This window comes from Rhipicephalus sanguineus, unplaced genomic scaffold (genome assembly GCF_013339695.2).
Source record: "Rhipicephalus sanguineus isolate Rsan-2018 unplaced genomic scaffold, BIME_Rsan_1.4 Seq239, whole genome shotgun sequence".
NCBI classification, from domain to species: domain Eukaryota; kingdom Metazoa; phylum Arthropoda; class Arachnida; order Ixodida; family Ixodidae; genus Rhipicephalus; species Rhipicephalus sanguineus.
In genome coordinates, this window is record NW_023614840.1 from 43,600 (window position 1) to 70,683 (window position 27,084).

The 27,084-nt window shown below is 47.7% G+C and overlaps 1 protein-coding gene across 1 annotated transcript in view; it reads left to right on the forward strand.

Annotated features, from left to right (window-relative positions):
• Positions 1-26,622, forward strand: part of LOC119376825 (protein PAT1 homolog 1) — a gene marked incomplete at its 5' end in the record, with an annotated part of 63,069 nt that extends 36,447 nt beyond the window's left edge. Inside the window, 2 exon segments of the mRNA XM_037646522.2 lie at positions 2,795-2,895; positions 25,115-26,622. Coding sequence (XP_037502450.1) covers positions 2,795-2,895; positions 25,115-25,409 — 396 coding nt within the window.
• Positions 26,623-27,084: the final 462 nt, after the last annotated feature.

The following is a 27,084-nucleotide window of genomic DNA, read 5'->3' on the forward strand; positions in this document are numbered from 1 at the left end:
GCTTAGCATAGCCTTGTATAGTATAGTGTAGCAAGCGGGGCAGGAAAGGGAAGTGAGCATGAGGAGGAGGGAAGAGAGTAAAGCATGGCATAGGAAGATGAGAAAGATAAGAGAGGGATAGAAGATGGAGGAAGCAAAGGCGAAAATGCTATAGGCCCGTGTACTTAGATTTAGGTGCATGTTAAAGAACCCCAGGTGGTCTATATTTCCGGAGCCCTCCACTACGGCGTCTCTCATAATCATGTTGTAGTTTTTGGACGTTAGACCCCAACAAAAAAAAAAAGGAGCAAGTGAGCGAGAAATGAGGAGGAGAAAGAAAGAGAAAGAAAAATGAATAAATAGAAATAAACTGAAAAAAATACATGGAAAAAAACAGAGAAGGAAAAAGAAAGAGAAAATTTGCAATACTTGGCAAAACAGCAGAAGCCATTACTAGATGGGTGCCCATCAGCTCCACTGTCTCTTTAGCATTGCACCTCCAGTGCAAGCTACGTTCATTTTTTTTTGTTTTCCTGTCGTAAATAGAGGTTGCACACATCTTCCTTTAAAATTATTTGCATTTATGTAAAAATTTATTGCGCCTATATTTATGATATTGGGGGCCTAAAACATTGTTTTGCCTGCCTATTTTTGGCACCTAAAATGTGCTCCTTTAGCCAAAAATCCGGCCTCTAGGGATCACCATCGCATCTGGTAATGGGTTTCGAGGTTAAATTTTGGTGTCAGGGGTTTTTTAAAACGTACATTGTGCCTGCACGCATTATTTGTGTGCTTGGGAACAAGAGTCCGACATATCACAAATTTGTCGCTCTGGTTAGGGCTTTAGCAGAACAGACTGTTGGGATAGTTGGCTATCCATGAACAGTGAAAGAATCAGCGCTAAAAATTGACGATAATATGTGTTATCGCATATTACTTTTTTTGTATTATACTTGATTTTTTTGCTCTATGTTTCCAATGCGATGTTGTGCACACGCAACACCGTGATTATATTGTCATGCAAAGTTCAAGAAGCACACTTTAATTAATAGTAGAGCTGTGCGAATAGGAAAATTTCGGGTGCGAAGCGAATTCGATATATAAGTGGTAGTGCGAATCGAATCGAATATTTTTCGAATATTTCTCGAATATTTCTAGAATATTTTTCGAATAGTTCAAAGCAAAATTTCAGAAAAAAAAAGTTAAGAGAGGATTCCTAAGCATATTCTTATGAGATAGCAACGTGAAAGTGTTTCTTTTCGCTAGGTTGATGAAGCACTGGCGGGTGGTGTTTCATAGTTGTCTTATCAAGAATGAGGCAATGTAGAGGCCGAATTCTATTTATGTACATGATTTGGTGCAACCAAGGTGTTGCCGACAACACTTTACACATGATAGGCAAAGATGCCATTTCCTCAGCCTCTCCTCCTCTTTCAACTTTTGTGGAAGCCCAAATGATGTGGTGGACAAGGGCATGCTTCCTTCAAGTCCGAGTTCCAAGTCTGCCTCGTAGACGTCATATATAAGAACATCTGAAATTTTGGATGCTACAAAGCTTCGGCTTCTGATTTTTCTGAGTTCTTGCCCAAATTTCAGGTCCAAAACAGCATTAATTGAGCCCCCACCTCTGCCACATCTTTCATCTGCACGTTCGAACCAGCGCTTTCTTGAATTAGTACATTTACGATCGTAGCAGAGCTTGAAAGGCAGCTTTGCCGCAATACCGGGTTGTGATGAGGGGAAGCATATTAAAAATCTAGGGACCACTTCCAATCGGACGCTGACTGTCTTGGTAAAGTCGACCGTAACGGAGCTAGAAAGGCAGCTTTGCCGCAATACCGGTGTGATGAGGTGAAGCATATTAAAAATCTAGGGACCACTTCCAATCTGACGTTCACTGTGTCTTGGTAAAGCACGACCGTAACGGAGCTTGAAAGGCAGCTTTGCCGCAATGCGAGAGTGTAATAAGGTGAAGCATATTAAAAATCTGAAGGGGTCCATTTCAATCGGACGTTGACTGTATTTGTTTTTGGGAAGTTCAAATAGTTCAAATAGTAAAATTCCAGTGCGAATCGAACAGCAAACACTATTCGAAAAATATTCGAAATTTTGAATATTCGCACACCCCTAATTAATAGCTTAAACTGGGTGAACTTGTGCCCTATAAACAAACAAGTCAGAGAAAAATGCCTATGTATACACTGCAAGAATGCCTTTCTCTTCTCCACCAGAGTTCGGCACCTCTTCTTCTTTTCTTGTCCCGTGCAGTTCGCATGTGCCTGAGTTGTCAGCGGTGATCCTGGCGTGCTCCATCGACGCTTTGCTTCCTCTCTTTCGCACGCACGCCATAGACAGCGTGGAGGGCGTAGCAACTGCTGGTGCATGTAATTTGAATGTATCTGGCGTCGATATGTATTGAGCTCGGTGGGTGTGACAAAAATAAACAGTTGTTAGTAGCGCCAGTCCTTTGTGTTCTCCTTTTCGTGCTTGTCAATTTTTAGCACTTATTCTTTCAGCGTTCATGGTCAGTGCTCACTTTCTGTAATATTTTACTGTGGCACTGTATGGATATTCAGGAAACTCATTGCTGTATGATGACAGTAGCCTTCCTGTAATTTCTTTACTGAATTTTTGTTTTTTCAGTATAAGGTCATTATATTTTCACTTCTGGATGAACTGCCAAGGCCGAGCAGTTGTGTGCTTCGTGTGGATAGTCATGTTGCGGATAACACTGGTCAATATTCTTTGACCATTTTTCAATTCTATGTATTGTTGGGTGCCCCCTATGTTTACCTGACACAAATTTTCATTTCAGTTTGCTCTCCGTGTGGCCTGGGCTATTGTAGTACAAGCAGAACAACATTTTCAGCGCGAGGAAGGTGGCCAGACATTCAGCAGTGAAGTTCACAAGAAATGGTAAGCCTCCATGCCATGTATGCCTTTCTGGGGTCACTTGGTGATGTTGCAGGCATTCTTTGTAGAGGCATTCCTGTGCAATTAATACATAATTGTCCCGCATCATCATCAGCCTACTTTTGTGTCCACTGCTGGGCAAAAGCCCCTCCCAGATGTTTAATTGACCCTGTTTTGTTCTATCTTATGCCAGCAAGCATGCTAGTTTTTCATCAGTGACAGTCTAACTTTTAGGCTGTGCTTCCCATTCCTTGGTCTGACTGTTGCTCAGATAGTTTTCTGACCTATGCAATGCATGGCCTGCCCAGTTTCATTTTTTCCTCTTATTGTCCCCTAGGTTGTTTGCTCCCTATTTACTCTTCCCATCTATTAATTTTATAGGTCATTTTCTGCCAATGCCAAATTGTGCACGCACGCCTGACACACAACTTTTTACTCACAAACCATGAACAACCAACCTGTGAAAAATGTCAAGAAAAGTTATGCACATCATAATCACATTCCCCATACCAGCTATGCAGGGACAAAAATATTTCGGCCAACTACAGCTGAACCTCGTTAATATGTACACGCCTTAAGCGTACTAACGGTTAAAACGTAGTTGCGACGAATCCCCGACCGAGTCTCATAGAGCCTAATGCATTCGCTGACCGCTTAAGCCGTAGTGCTTCGCCGTACGCCTACCGGTTAGTGCGTACCCGGCGTACCACAATAACGTTTTGTGCCATAAAATTTCACTGCGCCGCTGAATTTTCCAACGCCACAATGTGCCGCCAAAGGTTTTCAGTCTTTTCGAGAAGTGCGTAGATCAGTCGATCACTGATTCCGACTTCCGCACGATTGCGGCGACGCCTTTGCGGGTAAGCATTGGGAAAGAACGAAGGTGAGGCGGCGGCCACCGACGAACGCGCCAGCATGACTTATCGCCGACAACCTTATCACAATAAGTATCTTCACATATCTGCTCGGGCACGCGTGCGGCGCAGCACTGCTTTAAGCCTACTGCACGCTTTTAATAGGCGACAACCTGAACGCGCTGGGCCTCCGATCTCTACCGCCTCGTTGTGCGGGGTCATGTTCAAGCGCGCGCCGCTTTGTAGAATCGAAAGCCGCTCGCTGTTGCGGAGTTGAGCGTTGCTAGTCGTGGGCGACGAGAAACCTCTTTGCATAGACGCTATCCGCTAAGCGCACGCGTATGGTTCAGCAAGCATAGCGCTGTTGTAACCATACTGCACGCTTTTATTGGGCGACCACCCAAACGCGCTTCCGTCCGCTGCCAGGACCGCTAGAGCGTCGCGGAGTGCGCATCGCTTGCAGGAAGTTCGTCATCGCCGCGTTAACCGAACAAGCTCATCTGTGCTCATCGCCGCATCTATGCACGGTCTGGAGCGAAGTGGGTACGAAGAACACTCCCACGACAAATGCACGCATGCGGTACAGCAAGCGGCCCGGCAGTGATGGCTTGAGCTGAGAAGGCGACACGCTGCACGCAACTAGCCAGGAGACGATCGGCTCCACGCAGCCGTATGGCGTTTCACTGGAACTGTGTCAGTTTTCATTTAGTAGCAGATCGCAGTACAGACGCTCACACATATATCATGGAAAGCCGACACTGTCCGTTCTGTCGCTACGTTGGCCACTGCGTATACCGGACCCTGTAATAGTTCCGAAATGCTCCTTGGCGTCGCCACCGCACGCTGTCGGCACTATTGGACGGTCGTGCGAGAGTACCAGAATCTTTTCTCCTGTTTGGCAAAAAGAAAGAAAAGGCTTTGCAGTGGGTACTTTAGGCAATATTTGCTGTGGCGCTGTATTTATTTCTTTGCTGGCGGCGATGGCGTACGCGAGGAGATGCAAATTTTTACTTGGTGGTTAATGCGTACTACCGTTTAGTGTGTAGTTATGCGGCGTTCCCGGCAGGTACGCATTAACGAGGTTCCACTGTATACAAACACACGCCTATCCACTCTGCTCAATTTCTTGGAGATTATTCTCGTACCCTTGTCCACTGTGCTGAACTTCTTAAGAGAATGTGGCTTTTTAAATAAGCTTTAAACAACATCATTTCACCGTTCATTACCTAACACCCTGTGCCTGGCACAGCATAGCCTCAGCTGCTTTTGCGCTACAAAAAACCAAATCAACAACAGCCTCTTGCTTCTTGTTTCATTACTAGCTTTTCAGTTCTGCCTCATGTGTTAGTACTGTACTGGCAGATTAGTACTGTACTGGCAGAATGCAATGACTGTTCTTCCTTATAGACTGATATAAGCCATCGGTCATGATTTGGAAATGTTTGCCACATTTGTAGTAGAATCTCAATGATACGATGATGGTTGATCCAAATCTCATGATGATGCCACTTTCATAAATGTCCCATGCAAACTACGTTGTTTAGTATATGCTACGATACTGGCTCATGCAACTGGTTTCTGAACTTGTTATGGTTGTTACGAACACACGAACCATTAGGGCAAGCAAGTAAGTCTCACAAAGGGGGAGTGCCACTCTCCACCCTTGCCTCCCTTCAGCCTGCGGTAGCAAGGTGATGGGGAAAGGAGCCAAGCGCCCATTCCTACTGGCATGTGCCATTACATACGCTATTTGCTCACACAGGTTCACAAGACTGATCGATAGGCTGGTAAGGTTGTGCATTGCTTCTTCCAATGACATAAACTGAGTGCATAGCCTGGACAGTTTGCTTGTTGGGACACACTTCACAGTTTTGCCGCTTTTGCGGCCACAAAGCGGGTTTCCAGGCAGCTCAAGTATTGCATGATGAAGAATTGCTCTCATGTCTGGCAATTACCTACATGAAAGCATTATTTTTATAGCGAGATCACAACAACGGCCGTTTTTGGCGCTGTAGTTGTCCGCTGCCGCCGGTTTCCGTAACCGCTATCGCACGAAATAAGAAAAAAAAACAAATAAGAAAAAATCTCCAGGATGGAATAGGGTTCGAACCTGGGCCGTCTGGCTGGCAGCCCAGTATTCTACCACAGAGCCATGACGGTGTTTGAAACTTCTTTGCAAAAAGGCCCTATACAGGCTTCATTTTGGGAAGGAACGACGTTAACATATGTATAATATAGCATGGTAGAAGAGTAAAATAGCAACCAAGCATCACACAGAGCGAATTCTGTAACCAGTCACCGCACAATGCAAATTGCGCAACAAGTGGGTTGTTGAATGCTTCCAACTCATTACAAAAGGCTCAGGCATAATTCTTCGTCATCAGGCACAGCATCAACAAAGGGCACATAATGCATCACAGGTGTTTAGCGGGTACCACGGTTGCCCGCGAAACGACGAAAAATGGGCGTCACACAATGCGAATTTCGCAACTAGTGTGCCATCTAAAGCTTCTGAGCCATTACAAAGGACTCAGCCATAATTCTTCTTCGTCATCAGCCACCGCATCAACAAAGTGCACATAATGCCTTACAGATGTGTAGCAGGCAGAGTTGCCAGATTCTACCAAGTTAAGAGCTCACAATCATTACAAAAGAAGCCCATAAAAAGCAGTGCGACTTTCGCAAGAAGCCCAAGAGAAGCAGTAACTTAATGAATTTTCCCACTATTGAAAATATTTTGATACTAATAATGTCACCCGAATACGAAGGGAACTTGAAAAACCACCTTATTTTGTACAGCGAAAATATGCGCAACTATGAACGACAGCACATGTTTACTTTTTAACGTTGTCTCCAGGGAAGTCTCCATTCGATTGAATGTGCGTTTGCCAGTTCATGACTAACGTTATTTGTTGATTCCTCCAACGTATGTTTGGCTTCTACACTCAACTACTCAAAGTAATCTACAAGCTATTAGTGAACGTTATGATCACTAGATAACTATATTTGCTGGGAAAATGCAAATAAGCCCAAAAAGGCGACAAGCGACTGGCAAATTCCACAAGCGACTCGGCGAAAAAAAAAAGCCCAAATCCGCTTATTAAAAGTGGAAATGGCAGCTCTGGTAGCGGATACCTCGCTTCTCTGCAGAATGATGAATAATGGTGTAGTGGGTGCTTCCCAACTTCACAAAAATTATGATTTATGGCATAGTGGGTACCTTGCAAGTGTACTTGTATTAGTAGCCACAAAAGAGTTTACAACGGGCTCTAGAAATGCCGCTCTTCCAGCTTTCGCTGTGACTGTGCTGCGCTTTCCGCGCAGGCCTGGCGTTTTTTCTGTGCAAGTAATGTAGGGTGCCTACTAACCGGGAAAACTGGGAATTCTCAGGGATTTTGAATAGTCTGGAAATACTCAGGGAAAAGTCGAGGAAATTGTGCTCCCAGAGAAAATCCACAGTAACTTTATTGAAATGGAACAAAAGTCGCGGTAAAGCTGGCTCGAGATTTTGTGAACTTGTTTTCAAATCGAACGGCCGCTGCGGGGAAGGGGCACACATCGATGCTCTCCTCGCCTTCAGAGCGGTGGAGTGGGAGAGAATCCAGCTAATGCTTGGCATTCAGGAACCATGAACCACGGCGCATCGTATCGCGCAATGTTAGGGTCTTCTGTCACTACGCAGTGTAGTTCTGTATTCTTTGTCGCGCGTGCTGTGCGTTCGCATCTGATATGGTGTTTTTGTTGTCCCCGCATGTCAAGAAACAAGTGTGATTAGTTCTAGAAGTGGTAGCAGTAGATATAACGAGCTTGAGTTATCTTGCAAGCGATCGCGATTCTTCAGGAAGCGGATGTCATCGAAAAGGCTGGTACCTTGCAAGCCATCTCGATCGGCAAGAAAAAAGACAACGACGCTTGTTGGCAGTTATCGGAATAACCTACCATCATCTATAGTGAACATACGCAATCCAATTCTTTTGAAACATGCTCTTATGAACATGATCTAGAGTTGTAAAATTCTGCCTTTTTCTTCTTTTTTCTTCTTTTTCTCTTCTTCTTTGGTGCTCTGCGCTCGTGCTCTTGTACTTTGTCTTCTTATCATTACAGATTCTATCTGATTTAGTCAATCCAGCGGTATGTTTTGTATAACCAGTGTTTATATCGGTGTTATCCTTTTCTTTTTGTCTTTATTGTATATTGATACTGTACTCACTTGATTTATTGTTATGCTTTTCTTTCTTCTCTCTTCGTATCTTGTTCCATGTTACATATAATCGTGTACTTGCCCCCCCCTCTATAATATACTGTATGTACCTTGAGGGTATTTCAAATAAATAAAATAAATAAATAAATGATCCCGAGCTTCAGAGATGCTATTTAGGACTCTGTGAAGAATAGAATAAATTTCCAGGCGAGAGCGAGCATAACTAACAGGCCCATTTACAGCAAGTGAAAGCTTTTTTTCTTCTTTTTTTTCCTTTTTTTTTTCTGGTGAGAGCACTGCTGAAACAAGTTTTAGGCAGTCGACCGGTATTTTTTGAGGCTGCAGCTCGCAATTACCAGCCACACCACGCACGTGGATGTTTTGCTACAAAGCCGAATTACAAAACTTTTCAGAGCCAAGGCATAGCGGCGACCGAAATTCGCGACACTGGCATGGGCCCCACTTGCTCAATTCGGCGTGTGTTGCCGGAAAACAGAAACGTGGCCACCATAATCTGATGTGCTGTAATTCAGGCTGTTGCCGTGCTTTCATGTGATCTTAGCCCACAGCTATATTGCTATATATGTTTTTTTTTTTTTTTGCTATAGCAATTATGTAGACACTCCAGGCGAATTTTTCACCTTCGCCATGACCTTCCTTATCAAGTCTAAATCACGATTACATCACCCCGCGCATCGTATACTCTGTGCGAGTGAAAGTGATTGAGCGCTGCCAACGAACGGGGCGTAAGCAGAGATGAAACGAGCCGACCGTCTCTTTCGCGTGATGGGCACATGGAGATAGGAGCCGGAGGGTTGGGGAGGGGGGGCTGCTTGAGTCCGACAGGAAGTGCATACTTTGTACCAGCGGGTGTGGTCACGTGTGCCACGGTATGAGGGGATCAGCAGATGGCTCATACCTTTGTAGGTGTTGTGCTCTAATTGCGAAACTTCCATTGAAGCCATAGCAGTGGCGGATCCAGGAAGGGGGAGGCGGTAGCAGTGATCCCCCCCCCCCTAGCCAGGCCCTGCCCCCTCCCTTCAGTGCCTGTTGTCCACCTCCTTTGTCAGGCTGCCTGTTGAGTTTGCCCCCTTTGTCAGGTTTCTTTGCCTACCACTGCCCAAAAGGGATAAAGAGAATCTTGTCCCTGCTCTCTATCTCGCTCCTCATCGATCTACCCTTTCCTGCTTCCCTATGCACATTTCCAACGAAGGCTTCTGAGGCACCGCCATAATCCCCTCTGGCCTGTTGTAAATATGCATGACCCACCAAAATGCACTGCTGAGGTTGTGGCTTCAGCCTTTGTACCCCCCCCCCTACCCGATCGGATAATGGACCCCCCATGCTCCCACAGTAGGCACCTAGATCCACCCCTGAGCCATAGATAGGTCACTTCTCTTACTGCAGCGGCTGCGTTTCCTGAAGGAGTGAGCTGCTAGCCTATATTCATATAAAATTCTTATTTGTTGCCATCGGATTCACTATTTTGCTTTCGCGGTGAAACTGGGACTCTTTTTTTTTAACATGTGATGGTTTTCGATGTTGCGCATTCATGGAGAGCAAATGTTCTGGCTGGGCAACATGATACCAAAGGCGTTGCACTTCTCTAGGCAACACGCAAGGATTTGACAACAAGCCGCAGCAGCAGAATAAGCGTAATTCCACAGTGCGTTAAACCTGCATTTGTTTTGTCTTTACATGTGACACTCTGCCAAGGCATGTAATTGTGATTGCTGCACCTCAAGCTCAACAAAATTGACTTTTTTCAGGCAAAAAAAAAAAAAACTTTTTCATGTTGCCATATTAGTCGAGCATTCTTGTGGCATTTCCAGTTTAAAGTTAGTCCTTCGGCAACTATGCCGTGCATGAAAGGTCGAATTTCAGTTTAACGAAGTAACAATGTGAATTGCCGCTTTTACCAACTTCGCTATATTGAGGTTTAACTGTTCTCTGTACTATTCAAATGGGATTCAGTCATTTTTATTTTTAACGTGCGTACTAGAGTGACATCATCCAGTGACATGGTGTCTACCCATCTTGACATAAAACAAAGTTCTGTTTCACTCAGGGTATTTTAGCAAAAACACTCGGGGGGAAACCTGAAAAACTCGGGGAATTTAGAAATTTCAACTTGGTAGACTCCCTGGTAATGGCACACATGCCACCAAACTGGCACCTCGCTCAGCAGACTAAAACCAATGTCGGCGTGTCTAACCACTAAGCTGCAGATGCATTTCTTATTGCCGTATTTTTTTAAGTTCAGTTACACTGTTTCTACTAATGATAACATTAGATGCATGTTTTCTCTGAACATCATTAAGTATGCGCACACACAAACCTCGCAAGCATGCGAGCAGACATCGTCTCGTGGCTTCCAAAGTAAAATGGCACCAGCACATTGTCTGATGGGTTGTGGACAGCTCGACAACAAAGGGCATTGGTTTACTTCGCTGTCACTTCATTACTGGCGTAGCAAGGGATTACAGGAATAGGATCACTGATGCCTTTGCAAAAAGGCCAGGACTTTGCCAGTAGCAGCAGTGCACAGTTGCTGTGGGTGCATCTCGGCATGCTGGCGCGCATGCATTGGTAACTGTGTGAGGCCAGCCGCTGACATTTTGTTCCACACTTATAAAAAATGATTTATTTTACCGTAAAATTTCGAGCAAGCGCACCCCCCCCCCCCCAACTTCACTGGCAATTTCAAATATCCGTGCCGTTCCGGGAAAACGCCCCCCCCCCCTTCCACCGCTCCGCGACAACGCGCCCAGGCAACAGTGGCGACGACGTGCGATGCTTACTAGTGTTGGACCAGGCGCCCATCCATAAGACGCAAGCCGCTACAAATGCCTTCGAGGAGCACGACACCAACGAGCTTTACCTGCCTGCGGGGTGCACGAGCATCCTGCAGCCTGCTGACGTGTATTGGAATAAGCCATTCAAGTCCACCTTGCGGCGTTTGTGGGAGCAGTATATGCGTGAGGAAGTGCGAACACCGAAAGGAAACTTGAAGAAGCCGTCGCGCTATTATGTGCTCGATTTTGTTGCCGAGGCGTGGGCTGCTGTACCTGAGGAGACAGTGGCACGGTCCTTCAAGGGATGCGGCATTAGTAACGCGCTCGATGGCTCGGAAGACGGCGACCTGCACAGCGGACTGCCCGATGTTGGAGCTGTAGTGCCAGAAGACCGCGGCGGACTTCAAGAGGAATGCTGCGACCTGTTTTTTGCAACTGACTCGGAGGAGTCTTTTGATGGTTTTGAAAGCGATTACAAACTACAATAAATCCTGGGCCTAAATAATGTTCCCTGTAATAAAATTTTAAGCCATGTACACTGCGTGCTTTCTTTTTTCTTTTTTTTTTTTTTTTTCAATCGTGAAACTTTTGCCGCCATCTTGAATTTTGGTGCTGTTTTGAGATAGCGCCCCCCCCCCCCCCCCTTTGCCGGCAATTTCGACTTCGTTGGGGGCGGGGGGGGGGCTTGCTCGGAATTTTACGGTAGGTAGTGCTAGAGCATTGTAAGTGAAATCACTTTGATGTAGCATAGATTGGGCATTGGAAACACTGATGCAATGTTTCCTGGAGTTCTCTAGCATTTTGCACAGTCCAATCTCCTTGTTCCCCCTATAGATATCAGTAGCATTAGCTATGAAATCTTTGCACAGTTTTGTGCATTCTATTTGACAAAGCACCCACCACGACATTACTCGTCATTCTGCGGAGAAGCGAGGTACCATCTGCAAGGCATTATGTGCACTTTGTTGATGTGACAGCTGATGACGATGAAGAATTATTGCGGAATTCTTTGTAATGGCTTGGAAGCTTTAAACGACCCTCTAGTTACATCATTCGCATTGTGTGACGCCCGGTCGTTATTTCACTCTCCCACCATGCTCTATGACATGCGTTAACGTGAGAGAGAGAAAGAACTTTATTGAGACTTAAGAAGGGCGTCGACTTGGGCTTGTTGGTTTGTCATCCTCGTAAACTGTTGCGCGTAAAAGACGTAGACAGGGAACACAAATTGCACCATTTCCCGCTAACGGGGACCATGAGCGATGCGAAGCCGGAGCACTTGCACGATCGCGTTCCGTTGGCGTTCGCTGGGCATGCTACCGACCTCGCGTCTTGCAACGCGAAGAGGAACGCTACGCGCGTCTTGTCTTCTCTCTAGCCTGGCCGTTAATTCTCACAGGGCGAGCGGGGAACGCGGTCGACAGGCGCGCGAGAGGGCGGTAGCGTAGGAGAGGAGAGAGAGGGGGAGGGTGCGCACATGCCCTGGTGCTCATCGCGGCGTTGCGCAGGAGAGAATTTCGGCATGTCTAGCCTGCGTTTCAAAGATTGAGAGGGGAGAGGGGAAACGGGAGAGGGGTAGTGGAGAGGAGGAGTGGAGAGGGAAAGTGCTGAGGGGGGAATGGGAGAGGGGAAGTGGAGAGGAGGGGTGGAGAGGAGGTGTGTGGAGAGGGTATGCGCATGCGCAGTAAGGGTGGTCACGCCGCACACCACCACCACCACCACCACCACCACCGGATTGAACTCCGCTATAAGATGCTTCACATCTAAAAGACACCATGGAGTGCACACTGTCAACAAATTTATTGAGACCCTGAGGAAATGGATCATGGGGTCCTTATGGGCTTCCTTGGCAACCAATAGAAGTGCACTTGCGAGAAACCCATTACGCTATAAATCATCATAATTTTTGTGAAGCAGGGAAGCAGCCACTATGCCATTTTTCATCATTTTGCGGAGAATCTTGGTACCCGCTAAACACCTGTAAGGCACTATGTGCACTTCGTTGATGCTGTGGCTGATGGCAATGAAGAATTATCGCAGATCGCTTTGTAATGGGTTGGAAGCATTCAACAACCCACTCGTTGTGCAATTCCCATTGTGTGACACTTGTTTACAGAATTCGCGTTGTGTGATGCCTGGTTGTTATTTTACTCTTCTACCACGTTACATTACATATGTTAATGTGGTTCCTTCCCGACATGGTCTTTTTGCAAAGCAGTTTCAAACACCGGCATGGCTCTGCGGTAGAATGCTGGCCTCCAACGCAGAGGGCCCAGGTTCGAACACCGTTTCATCCTGGAATTCTTTTCTTATTTCGTTAATTTTTTTTTAATTCACGCGATAGCGGTTACGGACACCGGCGGTGGCGCACAAGTACCGTTGGCAAATGCAGTGGTAAGTTATCAATACCCCAGAGTGCATACACCGCAGATCAGAGTGGAACGACTCACATATGTCAGAACACAGACTGCTGGGTGTTACTAGTACCCACTGGTGGCCGTCGCCATTGTAATTGGGTCGGTGGAGGAGGTAATCGCGAACAGCGAAATGGTGGGCTTGACGACGCAACGCGCAAGTGGATGGTCTTGCTGATAGGTCAGTCAGCAAGTCTATCAGTGAGGCAACCCATTGACCCTTGCACTGTTCAGCAGCGATGGTGTGAATGTCGATGGAAGAAACAGCAAAGTGAGACACTAAGCTGTGGGCATTGTCGTCGGGCAAGGGAGAGCGCGACAGGGCGTCAGCGTCAGCATGCTGGCGTCCGTTGCGGCACAGCACACGGATGTCGTAGTCTTGCAGGTGAAATGCCCAGTGGGCGACAAGGCCTGAAGGATCCTTCAATGACGACAACCAGCACAGTGCATGATGGTTGGTGACAACATCAAATGGGCAACCATACAAATAAGGTTGGAACTTCGTAAAGGCCCAGATGATTGCCAGACAATCTTTCTCTGTAATGGTGTAAATGGTCTCCACTTTAGTAAGCGTATGACTTGCATATGCCACGACATATTGCCACGCCCACTTCTTGTTTTATTTTGATGTATTCGAGTTTGACCAGCAAGGACGGTTATCATCGCTCGGCGCTGTCCGCGCCGCAGTGTTCGAGAAGCTTCGCAATTGTAGTAGATCTAGATCGTTTTGTTAAGATTGCGCGCAGGACGCAAATAGTCTGCAAGCTCAACCACCAGTGATAAGACTGGAAAGTTCGATGCGTGATGTATAAAAGACAGCGCGTCCCAGCCATGAGCAGTTTTTTTGATGACCGACACTCTGTTCACTGCCATCAGTGTACTGTGTGTACTATTGCTGTAGTTTGACTTTCCTTTTCTTAGCCACTAGTTCGGCCAAATAAAGAGTTTCATCTTTGACACGCCGCCTGCTGCCTTCGTCGACGTCACGACCCCGTGACATCTGGTGGAGGTGCTGCTTCGTCCATGTTCCGGACGCCTCCGCAAGACCATGATCCAAGTCCACGTCGTCAATAAGAAGACCCGAAAGACATCCCGGATTATCGAGCTAGCCGCAGGCAGCTAGGACTACAACCCGAGTTCGAATCCCTACCTGACATTACAAGAGCCAAGACGACAAAGCAAGCGGCCACGATGACAACACCTGTGCAGCCTACGCCACTCCATCTTCAGCAGCCCAGGGAGCTGCCGAAATTGTGTGGGTCATCGAGCGAGGACCCTGAAAGCTGGCTGGAACATACGATCGGGTCGCCGTCTTCAACCATTGGAGCAGTGAAGACAAGCTGCGGCATGTCTACTTCGCCTTAGAAGACGCTGCTAGGACGTGGTTCAAGAACCAAGAGGCCACTGTAACATCATGGGACATTTTCCGAACCAAGTTCTTGACCACATTCACTAGCGTCGTCCGCAAAGAGAGGGCCGAAGCTCTGTTTGAAACTCGCGTCCAGCTCCCCAACGAAAACGTCACGCTCTTCACGGAAGAAATGACCCTATTTTCCGCCACGCAGAGCCCAACATGCCTCAAGAGAAGAAGGTTCGTTTCCTCATGTGAGGAGTAAACGAACAGCTCTTCACTGGACTATGAGGAATCCACCGAATACCATCCAGGAATTTCTCTCGGAGGCAACAACAATAGAGAAGACCTGGAAATGCGAACCGCCAGTACAACCGCCGTTTGATCCAAGACAGCGCAGCGGTTCAAGCCGTCGGCTCCGACGATCTGCGCAAGACCATAAGGGCCGTAGTGCACGAAGAAATTCATCGAATGTTCCCATCGTGCCAGCCTCAAGCTGCCTCGATCACAGACATCGTCCAAGAGGAAATCCAGCAGTCCGCTAGACATCCCCGAGTCAGCGCAGCGCAGCTGCAAGCAATGAGCTACACTGCTGCAGCCCGATGCAACACTCCCGCTCCTCATCCACGTCAAGACGCCGTGCCGCCGCAACAGTTCCGCCGCCACCACAGACGTCGTACCGCCCGCCAGCTGGCCAGCGATACACGCCGAGGAAGACCGACATTTGGCGCTTTCCCGACCACCGCCCACTATGCTACTATTGCGGAGAAGCTGGCCACACTTCGTGGTTTCACCGTTGACGCGTCGCGTCCACAGCGGGGTGAACGATCACGCGACATCGCCGGCTACCTCGCAGGAGCGCAGTAGACACCCCGACAACCTTCCCGTTCGCCGTCGCCAGGCCGCTACTTCTCCCCCCAACGCCGACCATACACTGGCCCAACTCGAGGCCGGTCACCTAGCCTGTTCCTGGAAAACTAAGGGCAGCAACCAATGGAGGTGCGGTTGATGTACGACGGAGTACTGAAGATCCTCCGTCGCCGCGACAAAATCTAAATAACACGCCGCAAGCCAAACGGAGCCCTGACGTCGAAACTTCGCGGCCACAAGAAGACCTGACGACGCAACGGGGAAGCAGCAGAACAAACTGATGTAGCCATGACCCGGCGCCACGACCTGACTGCAACACGAGATGACGAACTAGTGACCTCAATGTTCTTATCGATGGCCACAGCGTCACAGTTCTCGTCGACACCAGAGCCGGCTATTCTGTCATCAGTGGACCGTTCGCCACGAAGCTGTAGAAAGTTAGGACAGCTTGGGAAGGCCCCGAAATCCAGACAGCTGAAGGTCATCTAGTAACGCCGGAGGGAGTCTGCACAGCAAGACTCACCATAAACAACCGGATTTATCCCGCGAACTTCGTAGTCCTGCAGCGTTGCTCAAGAGATATTGTCCTTGGCATGGACTTCTTAAGCCTTCATGTTGCATTCATCGACCTGAGATCCAAGTCGATAACACTATCCACAGAAAAAGCACTACTGCTGCACACTCCACCAAGACAAGAAAGCACGCCTTGAATGTGCTGGAAGACCAGGTCACGATTCCCCCTCGCTCCAGCGCCATCATTTCCGTCAGCACTCAGAAATCAGCAGACCTCAAAGGTGTTGAAGGCGACCAGCACCAGTTGATTAACCACGAGATTTGCTTCGCCAGAGGAGTAGCCGAGTTGCGAGGAGGGAAACAGTGATCCTCACGAATTTCAGCAGCGAGTATAAACACGTGAGCAAAGGCATGACAGTCGCCTACATCGAAGAAATTGTGGAAGCCACCATGCTTTCACCCTCGCCAATTCTGCCGAGCCTACTCCGACAAACCAAGCTCCTCAACTAGCTTTCAACGTCAATCCTAGCCTTCCGAAGCACAAGCAAGAACGGCTCAGAACCCTGCTCTTGCAATACAAGGACTGCTTTTCGTCGTCTTCGAGAATTCAGCAAACCCCAGTAGCAAAACATCACATCATTACAGAAGAAAGTGCCAGACCGCTCCGTCAAAGCCGGTACAGAGTTTCGACACGAGAGCGCGGGGCCGTAAAGAAACAAGTCGACGAAATGCTGCGCGACGACATCATCCAGCCGTCCAAGAGTCCGTGGCCGTCACCTGTGGTGTTAGTGAAAAAGAAGGATGGAACCCTACGTTTCTGCGTCGATTATCATCGCCTGAACAAAATCATGAAGAAGGACGTGTATCCTCTCCCACGTATAGACGACGCCCTGGATCAACTCCACAGCACGAATTACTTTTCGTCTATGGACCTCAAGACCGGCTACTGGCAAATCGAAGTCAATGAGAGAGCTGAGAGAAGACTGCCTTTATAACACCAGACGGCTCTTCGAGTTCAAGGTCATGCCCTTCGGTCTTTGCTCAGTGCCAGCGACTTTCCAACGCGTTATGGATACAGTACTGGCAGGCCTGAAGTGGCAAACTTGCCTCATTTACTTGGACGTCGTTGTGTTTGCCTAATACTTCGACGAACACCTACGGTGGCTTGAAGCTGTACTTCAAGCAATCAAGAGCTCCGGATTCACCCTGAAGCCAGAAAAGTGTCGCTTTGCATACGAGGAGCTCTTGTTCTTGGGCCACGTGATTAGCAATAGACGGCACGTCCCAGCCATGAGCAGTTTTTTCGACGGCCGACGCTCTATTCGCCGCTATCAGTGTACTGTGTGTGTTGCTGTAGTTTGACTTTCCTTTTCCCAGCCACAAGTTCAGCCAAATAAAGGGTTTCATCTTGGACACACCGCCTGCTGCCTTCGTCAATGTCACGATCCCGTCACAATATATTCCGGGAACCCAGGTTTGCGCTGCGCAAGGACAGCGCCGAGGCCAACAACACTGACGTTCGTCTGTACCTCCGTTGGGACCGTAGGGTCATAGTGGCGTAGTATGGGAGGAGACATCAACAAACGATGGAGCTTTGCGAAAACGTCGTCGCACTCTTGACGACCGCGAATTGAGGGGACCATTGCTGCCAAGGAGTTTCGTCAGTGGCGATGTGATAGTCGCGAAGTTTTGAATGAAGCACCGAAAGTAGAAGCATAGTGCTACGAAACTGCGCAGTTCTTTGACGGACGTAGGTTTGGGAACTCTGTCACAGCCCGATGCTTGGCTGGATCGGGGAAAATTCTGTCCTTGGACATGACGTAGCCTAGTATTGTCTGCTGCCTGCTGCAAATTGGCACTTCTTTAGATTCAGTTGTAATCCGGCGTCGCTCAAACGCATCAAAACATGCCACAGGCGTTGAGATGCGTGGGGAAGTCCGGGGCGAAAACGACGACGTCGTCGAGATAGCACAGGCACAGGTGCCATTTCAAGTTGCACAGAACGGTATCCATCATGCGCTCAAAGGTTGCGGGCGAATCACACAGCCCAAATGGCATGACGTTGAATCCGTACAAGCCGTCGGGTGTGACAGACGCTGTCTTTGGTCGAGCATCATCAGCCATGGGGACTTGCCAATACCCTGAGTGGAAATCGAGCGATGAAAAGAATTCTGCTCTTTGCAGGCTGTCAATGGCGTCGTCTATTCGGGGTAGGGGATAAACGTCCGTATGGGTGATCTTATTGAGTCGTCGGTAGTCCACACAGAACCGCACAGAGCCGTCCTTCGCAACGACAAAGGCAGGAGACGCCCATGGGCTGTTTGAGGGTCAAATAACATCGGGGTGAAGCATGTCTTCGACTTGCTCATTAATTACACCACGCTTTGCTGGAGATGCGCCATATGGACGTTGCCGCAGTGGTGGTTGGGTGCAAGTGTCGGTGCAATGCGTGACAGCAGACGTGCGGCCGAGAGAAGCTTGCGCGACATCAAACGAAGAAAGAAATTCTTCCAACAGGCATAGAAGCTGGGAACGCTCGACCGACGTAAGGTTGTCAGCAATCGAGGAACCAAATACATGAGTGGGTGACGAACCAGATGTGGAAACAACACTGAGCATATGGGAGCTGGTGCAGTGCATGTCACCCGGTGCGTCCATAACTTGTGCGTCTTCGAGGGGTTCCGCTCTGCCGAGACATTCCCTTCGCACCAATGCAACAATTTACGGGGATGGGTTGGTAACAAAAATATCGGTGTCACCCTGAGTGACTTCCACGGTCGCAAATGGCACCAGCAAGCCTTTCCTAGTGAAAACTCGGTCAGATGGAGAAAGGAGTGCAACGGTGTCGGAGAGCCTGGTGCAATAGACTGACACAACCGTTGATGAGTTTGCAGGAACTGTGGTGTCGTCTTTGACCAGTACCTTGATCGCAGCCGATGGACTGTGTGCCGGCGTCAAATCTGAGAATGGTGAGAGCTCCATTTTGGCTGGTGCGCAATACATTACGTTATCATCTCCAGGCCTCAGTCTTCCACCTTTCGCATGCTGCAGACTGGGTCCTATCCCAGCCTAGCTAGGGTCAGCAGGTACGTGGACTCGTTCGAGCCCGATTGTCCGGATTGCGGAGATGCTTTCTGCACTTTAGAACACATGCTCTGGCGGTGTCCTCGTTACAGCAGCACGATCGTCTAACCACGGAAGAAGAGTGGCAGAAGGCACTCAAGAGCTCCGACCTCACCGTTCAGCTACGGGTCGTCCAGAGGGCCCGCGACGTGGCGGTCAGGCATGGCCTGCCCGTCCCGACGTGGGAGTTGCCCGCGGTGGCTCCTCCCCCATAAGGGGGCTTTCCGAGTCGCCCCTTAGGACCACAATAAAGTTCATTGTCTGTCTGTGGCGGGCAAGATAATCCCATCCCAGGTAGACGTCATGAGAGCATGAAGAAGTTATGATGAATTTGACGGCAGACAGAGCGTCCTGAATGATGACACCGGCTGTGCATACCGCTGTCTGGTGAATACTTTAGGCGCTGGCTGTACGGAGGGAGCACAGAAAGTGGTGTCGTCACTTCGTAGTAGTCAGCCAAGTTTAGCGTCCATAATGGATACGGCAGCTCCAGTGTCTACAAGGACCAATATATGAACACCATCCACAAAAACGTCTACTACGTTAGATGGGCTTTGCTGAGGGCTTTGGCAGTTCGATAGCGTCGCAGCCCTTGCGTCTTGGACTGCAATGACTAATTTTCCTTGTCTCGTGTGACCGGACGAGGCCGCATCAGTGACAGTGAGCGGTGTTGTGGGGACGGTGAACGGTGGGTAGATGAAGCTGGGCATGACGTCGGTGACATAGGCGGCGGCAGGTCGTAATAAGGGCGGCTTGATTGGCCGGTGAGGGTTGATGCGACAAGAGGCAGCTGCACGTGATTGAAATTGCGTGCGACGTGACCGGCGCAACCGCATGCAAAGCAGATGGGGTGGTCGTCGGAAGTGCGCCATCAGTTCGCGGGTCCCATCCATGTCGCAGAACGCAATGGACGAGGCGGCTGCTGATATGACTGCATGGTGGGCTGCAGTCTGGGCCTGTGGATGACGTCGACATATGTAGGCGGCACAGCCGCGCCGAAGGCCTAGGGTGTGGCGATGGCTTCGGCGTAACTGAGCGGCTCTGCCACAGGAATCTCTGGGGGCGGCCTGGCTACAGCTGGCGTGTAGCTTAGTGCTGCAGGCACTGGCGGCGGCTGGTGGTATTCAGGAATGACCTCCATGATTTCTTGCTGAATCTCTCAGCAAAGGGTAGGCAGAAGTGTAGTTGACGGCTGGTCATCATGCTGCGGTGGAGCGAAAGCCAGTAGAGAGACCTGGCGGGCAATTTCGTCACGCACGAACGACTTGATTTCGGCGAGCAAGGTGGAGTGGTCAGAAATGGCCGACAAGCCCACGAGATCAGCATTGTGTGATGGCAGTGGACGGGTCATCAAGCGCTGCTGGCACAGCTCCTCGTAGCTTTGGCACAGCGTGATGACCTCTGCCACTGTGCGAGGGTTTTTGGCCAGCAGCATGGTGAAGGCATCGTCATCGATGACTTTCATAACATTCCTGATTCTGTCAGACTCCGACATGCTCATGTCGGCTTTCTTGCACAAGTCAAGGAGGTCTTCAATGTAGCTCGTGAAAGATTCTCCAGCCTGCTGAGCTCGTTCACGTAAGCGCTGTTCGGCTTGCAGCTTACGAACGGCAGGGTGGCCAAACACGTCGATAATGGCAATCTTGAAATCGGACCACATCAGGAAATCGGATGCATGGTTGTACCACATGCCTGCCACACCCGCGAGGTAGAAAACCAAGTTGCTCAGTTTGCCTGCTTCATCCCATTTATTGGGGCCACTCACACGTTCGTAAATCGCGAGCCAATCCTCCATGTTGGTGCCATCCGCACCAGTGAAGACAGGAGGGTCACGGATGCGGGGGACACTGGGAGAAGCGGTCGGTGCGGGAGGCGGCGTTTGCTGGGCGGCATCTTGCAGCATGGTAGATCGCACGGTATGCAATCGAAGCTGCAGGGGCATCGAATGGAGACCGAAGTTGTATTAAGGGCACAGCACTCTCCACCAAATTGGAAAGACGTTTATTGGCGGGCACTCAGCGACGATGCACAAAAGCGACAGTCAAGGCGGGGGCCGACTCTCAGCGAGAGCTGCGTTATCTCCGAAAGGAGCCGAAGAGGGCGACCCACTAGGAGGGGCTGGAGAGGATGACCCACTGCAGAGTTCCAAGGCAGAAGTGGGTTACAAGTCAACACAAAAAGGGATACATTAACCACATACAAGGCATTGCAACATTATATTTTCAAGGATTTCAACGAAAACCTTGTTTAGCAAATGCATAAACAGTAGGCTTGTGCAAATAGTAAATTTTAGGTTCAAAGCAGATAGTGATTTGGCCAATAATTTCGAATTGAATTCTAATAGTACATATCATATTATAAAGAAAAATGAGCATATTTGTCAAGACTCAACTAACCTGCACAATATTTTTTCTAATTGAAACAAGGCATGTACAGTGTCAACGGAAGAAGTATGGCACAAGTGACACGCGGCGCCGTTTTTCCCGAGCACGCCGATGTAAAGAGTGCCAAGCATGTTCCATTTTAAAGCAGGGGTGGCCAGTCGAAAGCACTCCAACAAACAGCTTTTTCAGGGCAACAGCGATAAAAATACGGTTGCTCGCAACTCCAGCGAAAAAAGCAAAAAAAAAAAAGCCACATCTGTCGATAAGCAATGAACAAGGGCCTGTTTAAGATATGGGCTTTCGGATGGGCCAACTGCAAGATTGGGCTGCTTTCCGCTGGACCGCCGGCCACCCCTGCTTTGGAAAATGGAACGTGCTTGGCAACCTGGCTATCACAGGGCTCGTGAGCAACAGCGCTGCGTGTCACGATTTTGCGGCTGCGGCCGCCAGTCGCTTGTGCCAATGTATTTCCATTGAGACTCTACATTCACTGAAGCCACAGCGCTGAAAAGACAGGGACTGAGGAAGAGGACAGGACAGGGTTTATTCCTGGCAGTGGCGATCACATTTCAATGGAGTTGAATTGCTAGAAACCTGTCGACTGTGCAGTATCTGTGTACGTTGGAAGAACACCATGTGGTTGAAATTATCCAGAGCCCTCTCTTACATCATCTCTCATAACCTGAGTCACACTGGAACTTTAAACACCATCAACCAACCATATTCTTTGCTGCTCTGTAGATTAATTTGAATGATGGTTCATGTAATCGCACTGTTTGCTTAATTTATTTTGTCAGTCTTCTTATGTCACTACAACTTCTCGCAATGAAGCCACATCAGGCTGAATGGTCCTTATGTTTCTGCAGAGAGGAATTTTGCAGAAGGACGCATTTCGCAACATGCCCCGATATTTCTAACAGATAGCCAGGAGCTGACGTGTTTGGAGCTACCCAGTTATCTAGTTTCATACCCTGCACACACGGACATGGACACTGCCAACTCGAATGAGACAGTCCACGCGCTGTCATGAGATGCTGTTGCCGAAGACAAACTACTATTACTAGGCAGACTGACTAGCTATGCAGAATACACAAAGCACTGTCGAGACTTGAGGCAGACTTTCCTTCCAGCTCACCTAAAATTAGATAGGTGACAAAGTGGCGCAAATTGCAAGCCAAACCTTATCCTAGCCCTGTTCAGCTACACAGGATGTTTCCAGAATTCTACCGAGACTCTATATGTAAAATAGAAGCCTCCCTAAGTCTACGGGGCGCGAAAAAGGGGAATTGTCCGAGGGGCTCGTTTTCTGTATTATATACACAACTAACGAAACCGACAGACAATTAAAGGAAAGCATGGGGGACATTATTTGTGGTTTCTTATCTGTAGTTTAATCACTCTCAATTGATTGGAAGGAATTACAGTGGATGGAAAATCGCCCTTTTCATCATTGGGATTCGAACCAACAACTTTCTTCAAGGGGTGTTCAAATGAAAAGGTACAAAACGTCGTAACAATGTGACCATTAACATAGATGCCTATGCCACTATGGGAAAACGTAGCGAGACATCTAGGGATGCGATTGGAGTCTCCGCTGTGGATGGGAGCATGCGGGGCGTCCGCATGCACCGGAGAGAGCAGAGGCTCTTATAAAAAGCCAATTGACACAGCAGTGCATGTGAGAACAGGATGGCATTCATATTACAAAATTTGATGATTGAGGAGCAGCGAGTCATTATCTGATTTCTGAAGGCGAAAGGTGTTAAACCAGCCGCCATTCATCGCCTGCGATTTCCATGTGTTTGGTCCCCTGAAAGAAAAAAAAAACATGGCTGATCCCCTTTTCATAGGAATCGGTATAACACGAAAGTGAAACATGTCTTCACAGGAGTAGTTGAACGTTTACGTTTATTGTGCATTGTTTCACTGCAAGGTGAAGGAATGAATGTTATAGCAACAAATTGTAATTTCACACGAAAACGGCAAGCAGCTCGAAATTTGCAGCGCGCTCTAAAGCAGAAAGGACGCACGAAAAAGAACATACACAGGACGCGCGCGACTAACAACTGTCACAATTTTTACTTCTTTGTGAAGCAGCGCACTCCTTTCGGAAACGTGGCCACTGCAGCGAGCAAAGTGACCGTGCTCTCTGTAATGTCAACGGAAAGTTGCAGTGAAAGCACAAGATGTACAAATCGCCCCCATCACGAGATAAGCGCGTGTGCACGAGAGACACCCCCTGTAGAAGCGCGCGGAGCGACGACCTTTACAGTGTGCCTTGCGCTCTCTTCGCACCATCTCGCTAGTGATAACAAGAACACGCTGAAGCCACCGAGCTCCGAGGACGTCCAACGGTAAATGGTGTATATAAATAGCTCACCGTTAGTAACCTGAGAAACGTACATTCTGTGGCCGAGTGGTTTCGCACTGCGGGGTGAGGGGTCGTAGGTTCAACTCCCGGCAACGGAACTTTTTCTTCTAGTTTTTTTTCTTTGCCATCTGTTAGTGTATATTTCACGACGTCGTATCCGTGAGGGAAATACGTCAGTGGAGCCGTGGTGCACCCCGGCATAAAACACTTTCGTGTTAACATCAGAAAGGCAAGAACTTTAACCCCGACGACGAACTTAACGACGCTATGAAGGACTGGGTCTCATCACGGCCACAGGAATTCTGGGAACAAGGAATCCTTCGGCTCGTTTATCATTGGTTTGTTGTGAACAGGCACATAGTGCATACTTTGAATAAAGTCTTCATTTATACCCACAGTGTCATTTCGTACCTTTTCATTTGAACACCACTTATATTTACACGTCCGATGCTCTACCATTCGAGCTATAATGGTGGGCGCTCCCTTGTCCACTTTTTGCAGGATATGTATGTGTGCTTAACAGTGGGATTGTTAGCCAGCGTCACGCGTAGCCCAAGCGTCGAGTGTGGAACACTCTTTTTTGCCAGAGGGTGTCACGGGGCACGTGATATTCACACGAGGTGGCAGCTGGCTAATAAACCCTTGCATGCCACCTAAGGCATCAAATATACCGGGACGAAGCCTTCACTGTGAAATATGAAAGAAGGGGAATTGTCCAAAGAGCTTGTTTTCGTTTTCTAGGCTGTTTTCCGCAATCAGCAAACAGACTCTCTAGAACGTCTCTGGGTAGGATGGCAGAAAACGCAGCTCAGCTCCAATCTCCAGGACAAAACCTGGGCTGTCCAGCAGGCCATGGAGTCTATAGGAAGACAGGGTCTTCCGGACCAGCAACTAGGCAGACCTCAAAGTTGTTTCACTCAGTCATCGCATAAAAATGTTTATTAATTCAAATGATAGCTTCATTTTAGAATCGGGCAGCTAATGTAGTAATTCAGTATGAGCTACCTTTTTCTCTTGAACATATTTGTAGGACTGGCCAGAAGTAGGTGTTCTTAGCAAAATATTTGCTTAGTACATCCACTGCAACTCAAGTGCAATTAAGGCTGCAGAGTTCACCATTAGGGTTAAGTGCTCATGAGTCAATTTATATTTAGCCGATTTGATTTCACTTTTCACATTTGAACTAACGCAAGTGTTACTAATTAAGGTGGAATAGTATTTGGGTTTTCACCTGATTTTCTTTCCTGCTACAAGAGTGAATGCAGTTGCTATGAGTTTCCCTGCTACAAAGCATTCTTGGCCATTTTTACTGATGATCATGTAATATTTATTTTTGCATGATGCAGGGCAAGACTGCTTTCTGAAATGGTGGATTTACTCATTGCCTCTCTCAAGAAGCATGACAATGGCAAAGATGACACAAGCGACCACTATAGTGCTGCAGTGCATCTGCTGTTTCCACACGAGCGTCGTGCCCTTGCGTCACAATTGCAACGATTTGCAATAAACTCTCAGCTTGCTAGCGAGCTAAACACTGCTGCAAAGTCCAGCCAGCAGTCAGAGCTTCATCAGCAGAATGGATTTGGTGACAAAGGTGCGTTTCCCTACTGTGGTGATGAACCCGTAACTGCTGTTCACTAAGCTACACATCTTGCGCTCGGTTGTTTTTCTACTGCACTTTAGAAATTCCCTCTCTGCTAGGATCATTAGAAAAGGCAACTCTCTGAGGCTGACTGTTCTCCTGCTTTGTGTGAATCTCTATGGCACCTATGGTGACATGTCAAGTGAGTCTGGAGGAATGGGCAGCATATTTTTTGCACGAGATGTTCGGGGATGTATGGCAATTGCTTAACTCACATGTAGTGTCAGGAGTGCCGTGATGTCTATGCAGGCCTGCTGTGCTTTCTTTCTTTTAACTGGAGTGTCGAAGCTTGGCAAGATTTGAGTGTCTTTACGTACAAAACTCCAATTCAAGTGCTCACATAATGTCGAGCTCTTATTTTTTTTGTTTTGCTCTTTAAGTGCATTGTTGCCTCAGGCTATAAAAGCGAACAAATCTCTTGCTACCTGTAATTGGAACGTATTGGACAGCTGTGGAGATTTTTTGCCTTATATGCACAGCCTTGGTCCTTGATATACATATGTGCTTATGCTGTTCATATTGCTCCATGTTTTCCAACACTGCTTTGCTGTGCAGTTTGTTCCTCATGTGAACCAAACTAAATTTAGTTCTTTATTCTATTACAGTAATCTGAAGTGTAACATATTCTGCCCATTGTTTGCTATGAAAAAGCATGTCTCTAGCTTTAGTGGTGTTGCTGTTGCACTTCAGCAGCTTAGGAGCCTTTGTTTAAAAAACAGGCAACGGTTTCGAGACATGTCGGTGCATTGTGATAAAAAGTAGATCCTTTTTCAGTACTGCATTTTTCAATCCAGAGTTTCCACAGCTGTGTTTCTCATTCTCAAAGGGCCCCCATACATTTGCTTCAGGGGATGCCTTCTTTCTTGATCATTAACTACAAGCGTTTCGATGTTGGTTTTTTGTCAGATTTTCTTATCACCTCATCTGTGAAAGTGTGACATTGCACTGTTACATTGCCAGTTACTTTCGATAACTGGTCATCATAAGGGTAGAGTTGATGTGCTTGAAACTTAGATTTGTTCATTCCTTCCATGCTTGCGAATTCTCCTTGGTTCACTAGAGCACACCATGTGCTGCTCAAAGTGTGGCACTTTCAGCCTATTAGGCCTTTTTTTTTTTTTACCAACTTCACTAACCTGTGCATTATTTTTTTTGCAGTAAAAATAGAATAGTTAGAGTTAAAAGATGTTTTCACCTTATTTTCTGAATGCATTGTGAAAGCCATCACTGTATAGTTGCAAATATCGGTTTCAATATAAAATTTGTTGCTCATTTGTCTGTGTCCTGTGCATTTACCTAAAGGGAAGCTTCTACTACTGCATCAATCTTATGGAACCCTGCGACAGTCATGACGGCTGCTTACCTTCAAAGGGCATTGTTTTAATATTTTGCTCTAATAGGTATGTGGTTTCTGTTCGTGCAGAGTTATCGGGCTCACCTTTTATCGGAAGGGAAGCCACCAACTGTAAAAAAATGCGCGCATGATATGGACCTGCACATAATCTAGTTATGAAGTGTAATTTCAGGAGAGCAAACATGAAACAGTTGTCATCTGCATATAATGCGAGTGAGGAAAGCTTCCTGCAAGCATTTATATTTGCATTGCAGTTCACGTTCAAGCACAGTCTTCAGAAAGGCATCATTTCGTTTTGTTCTGAGAGGTCATCTTCAGTG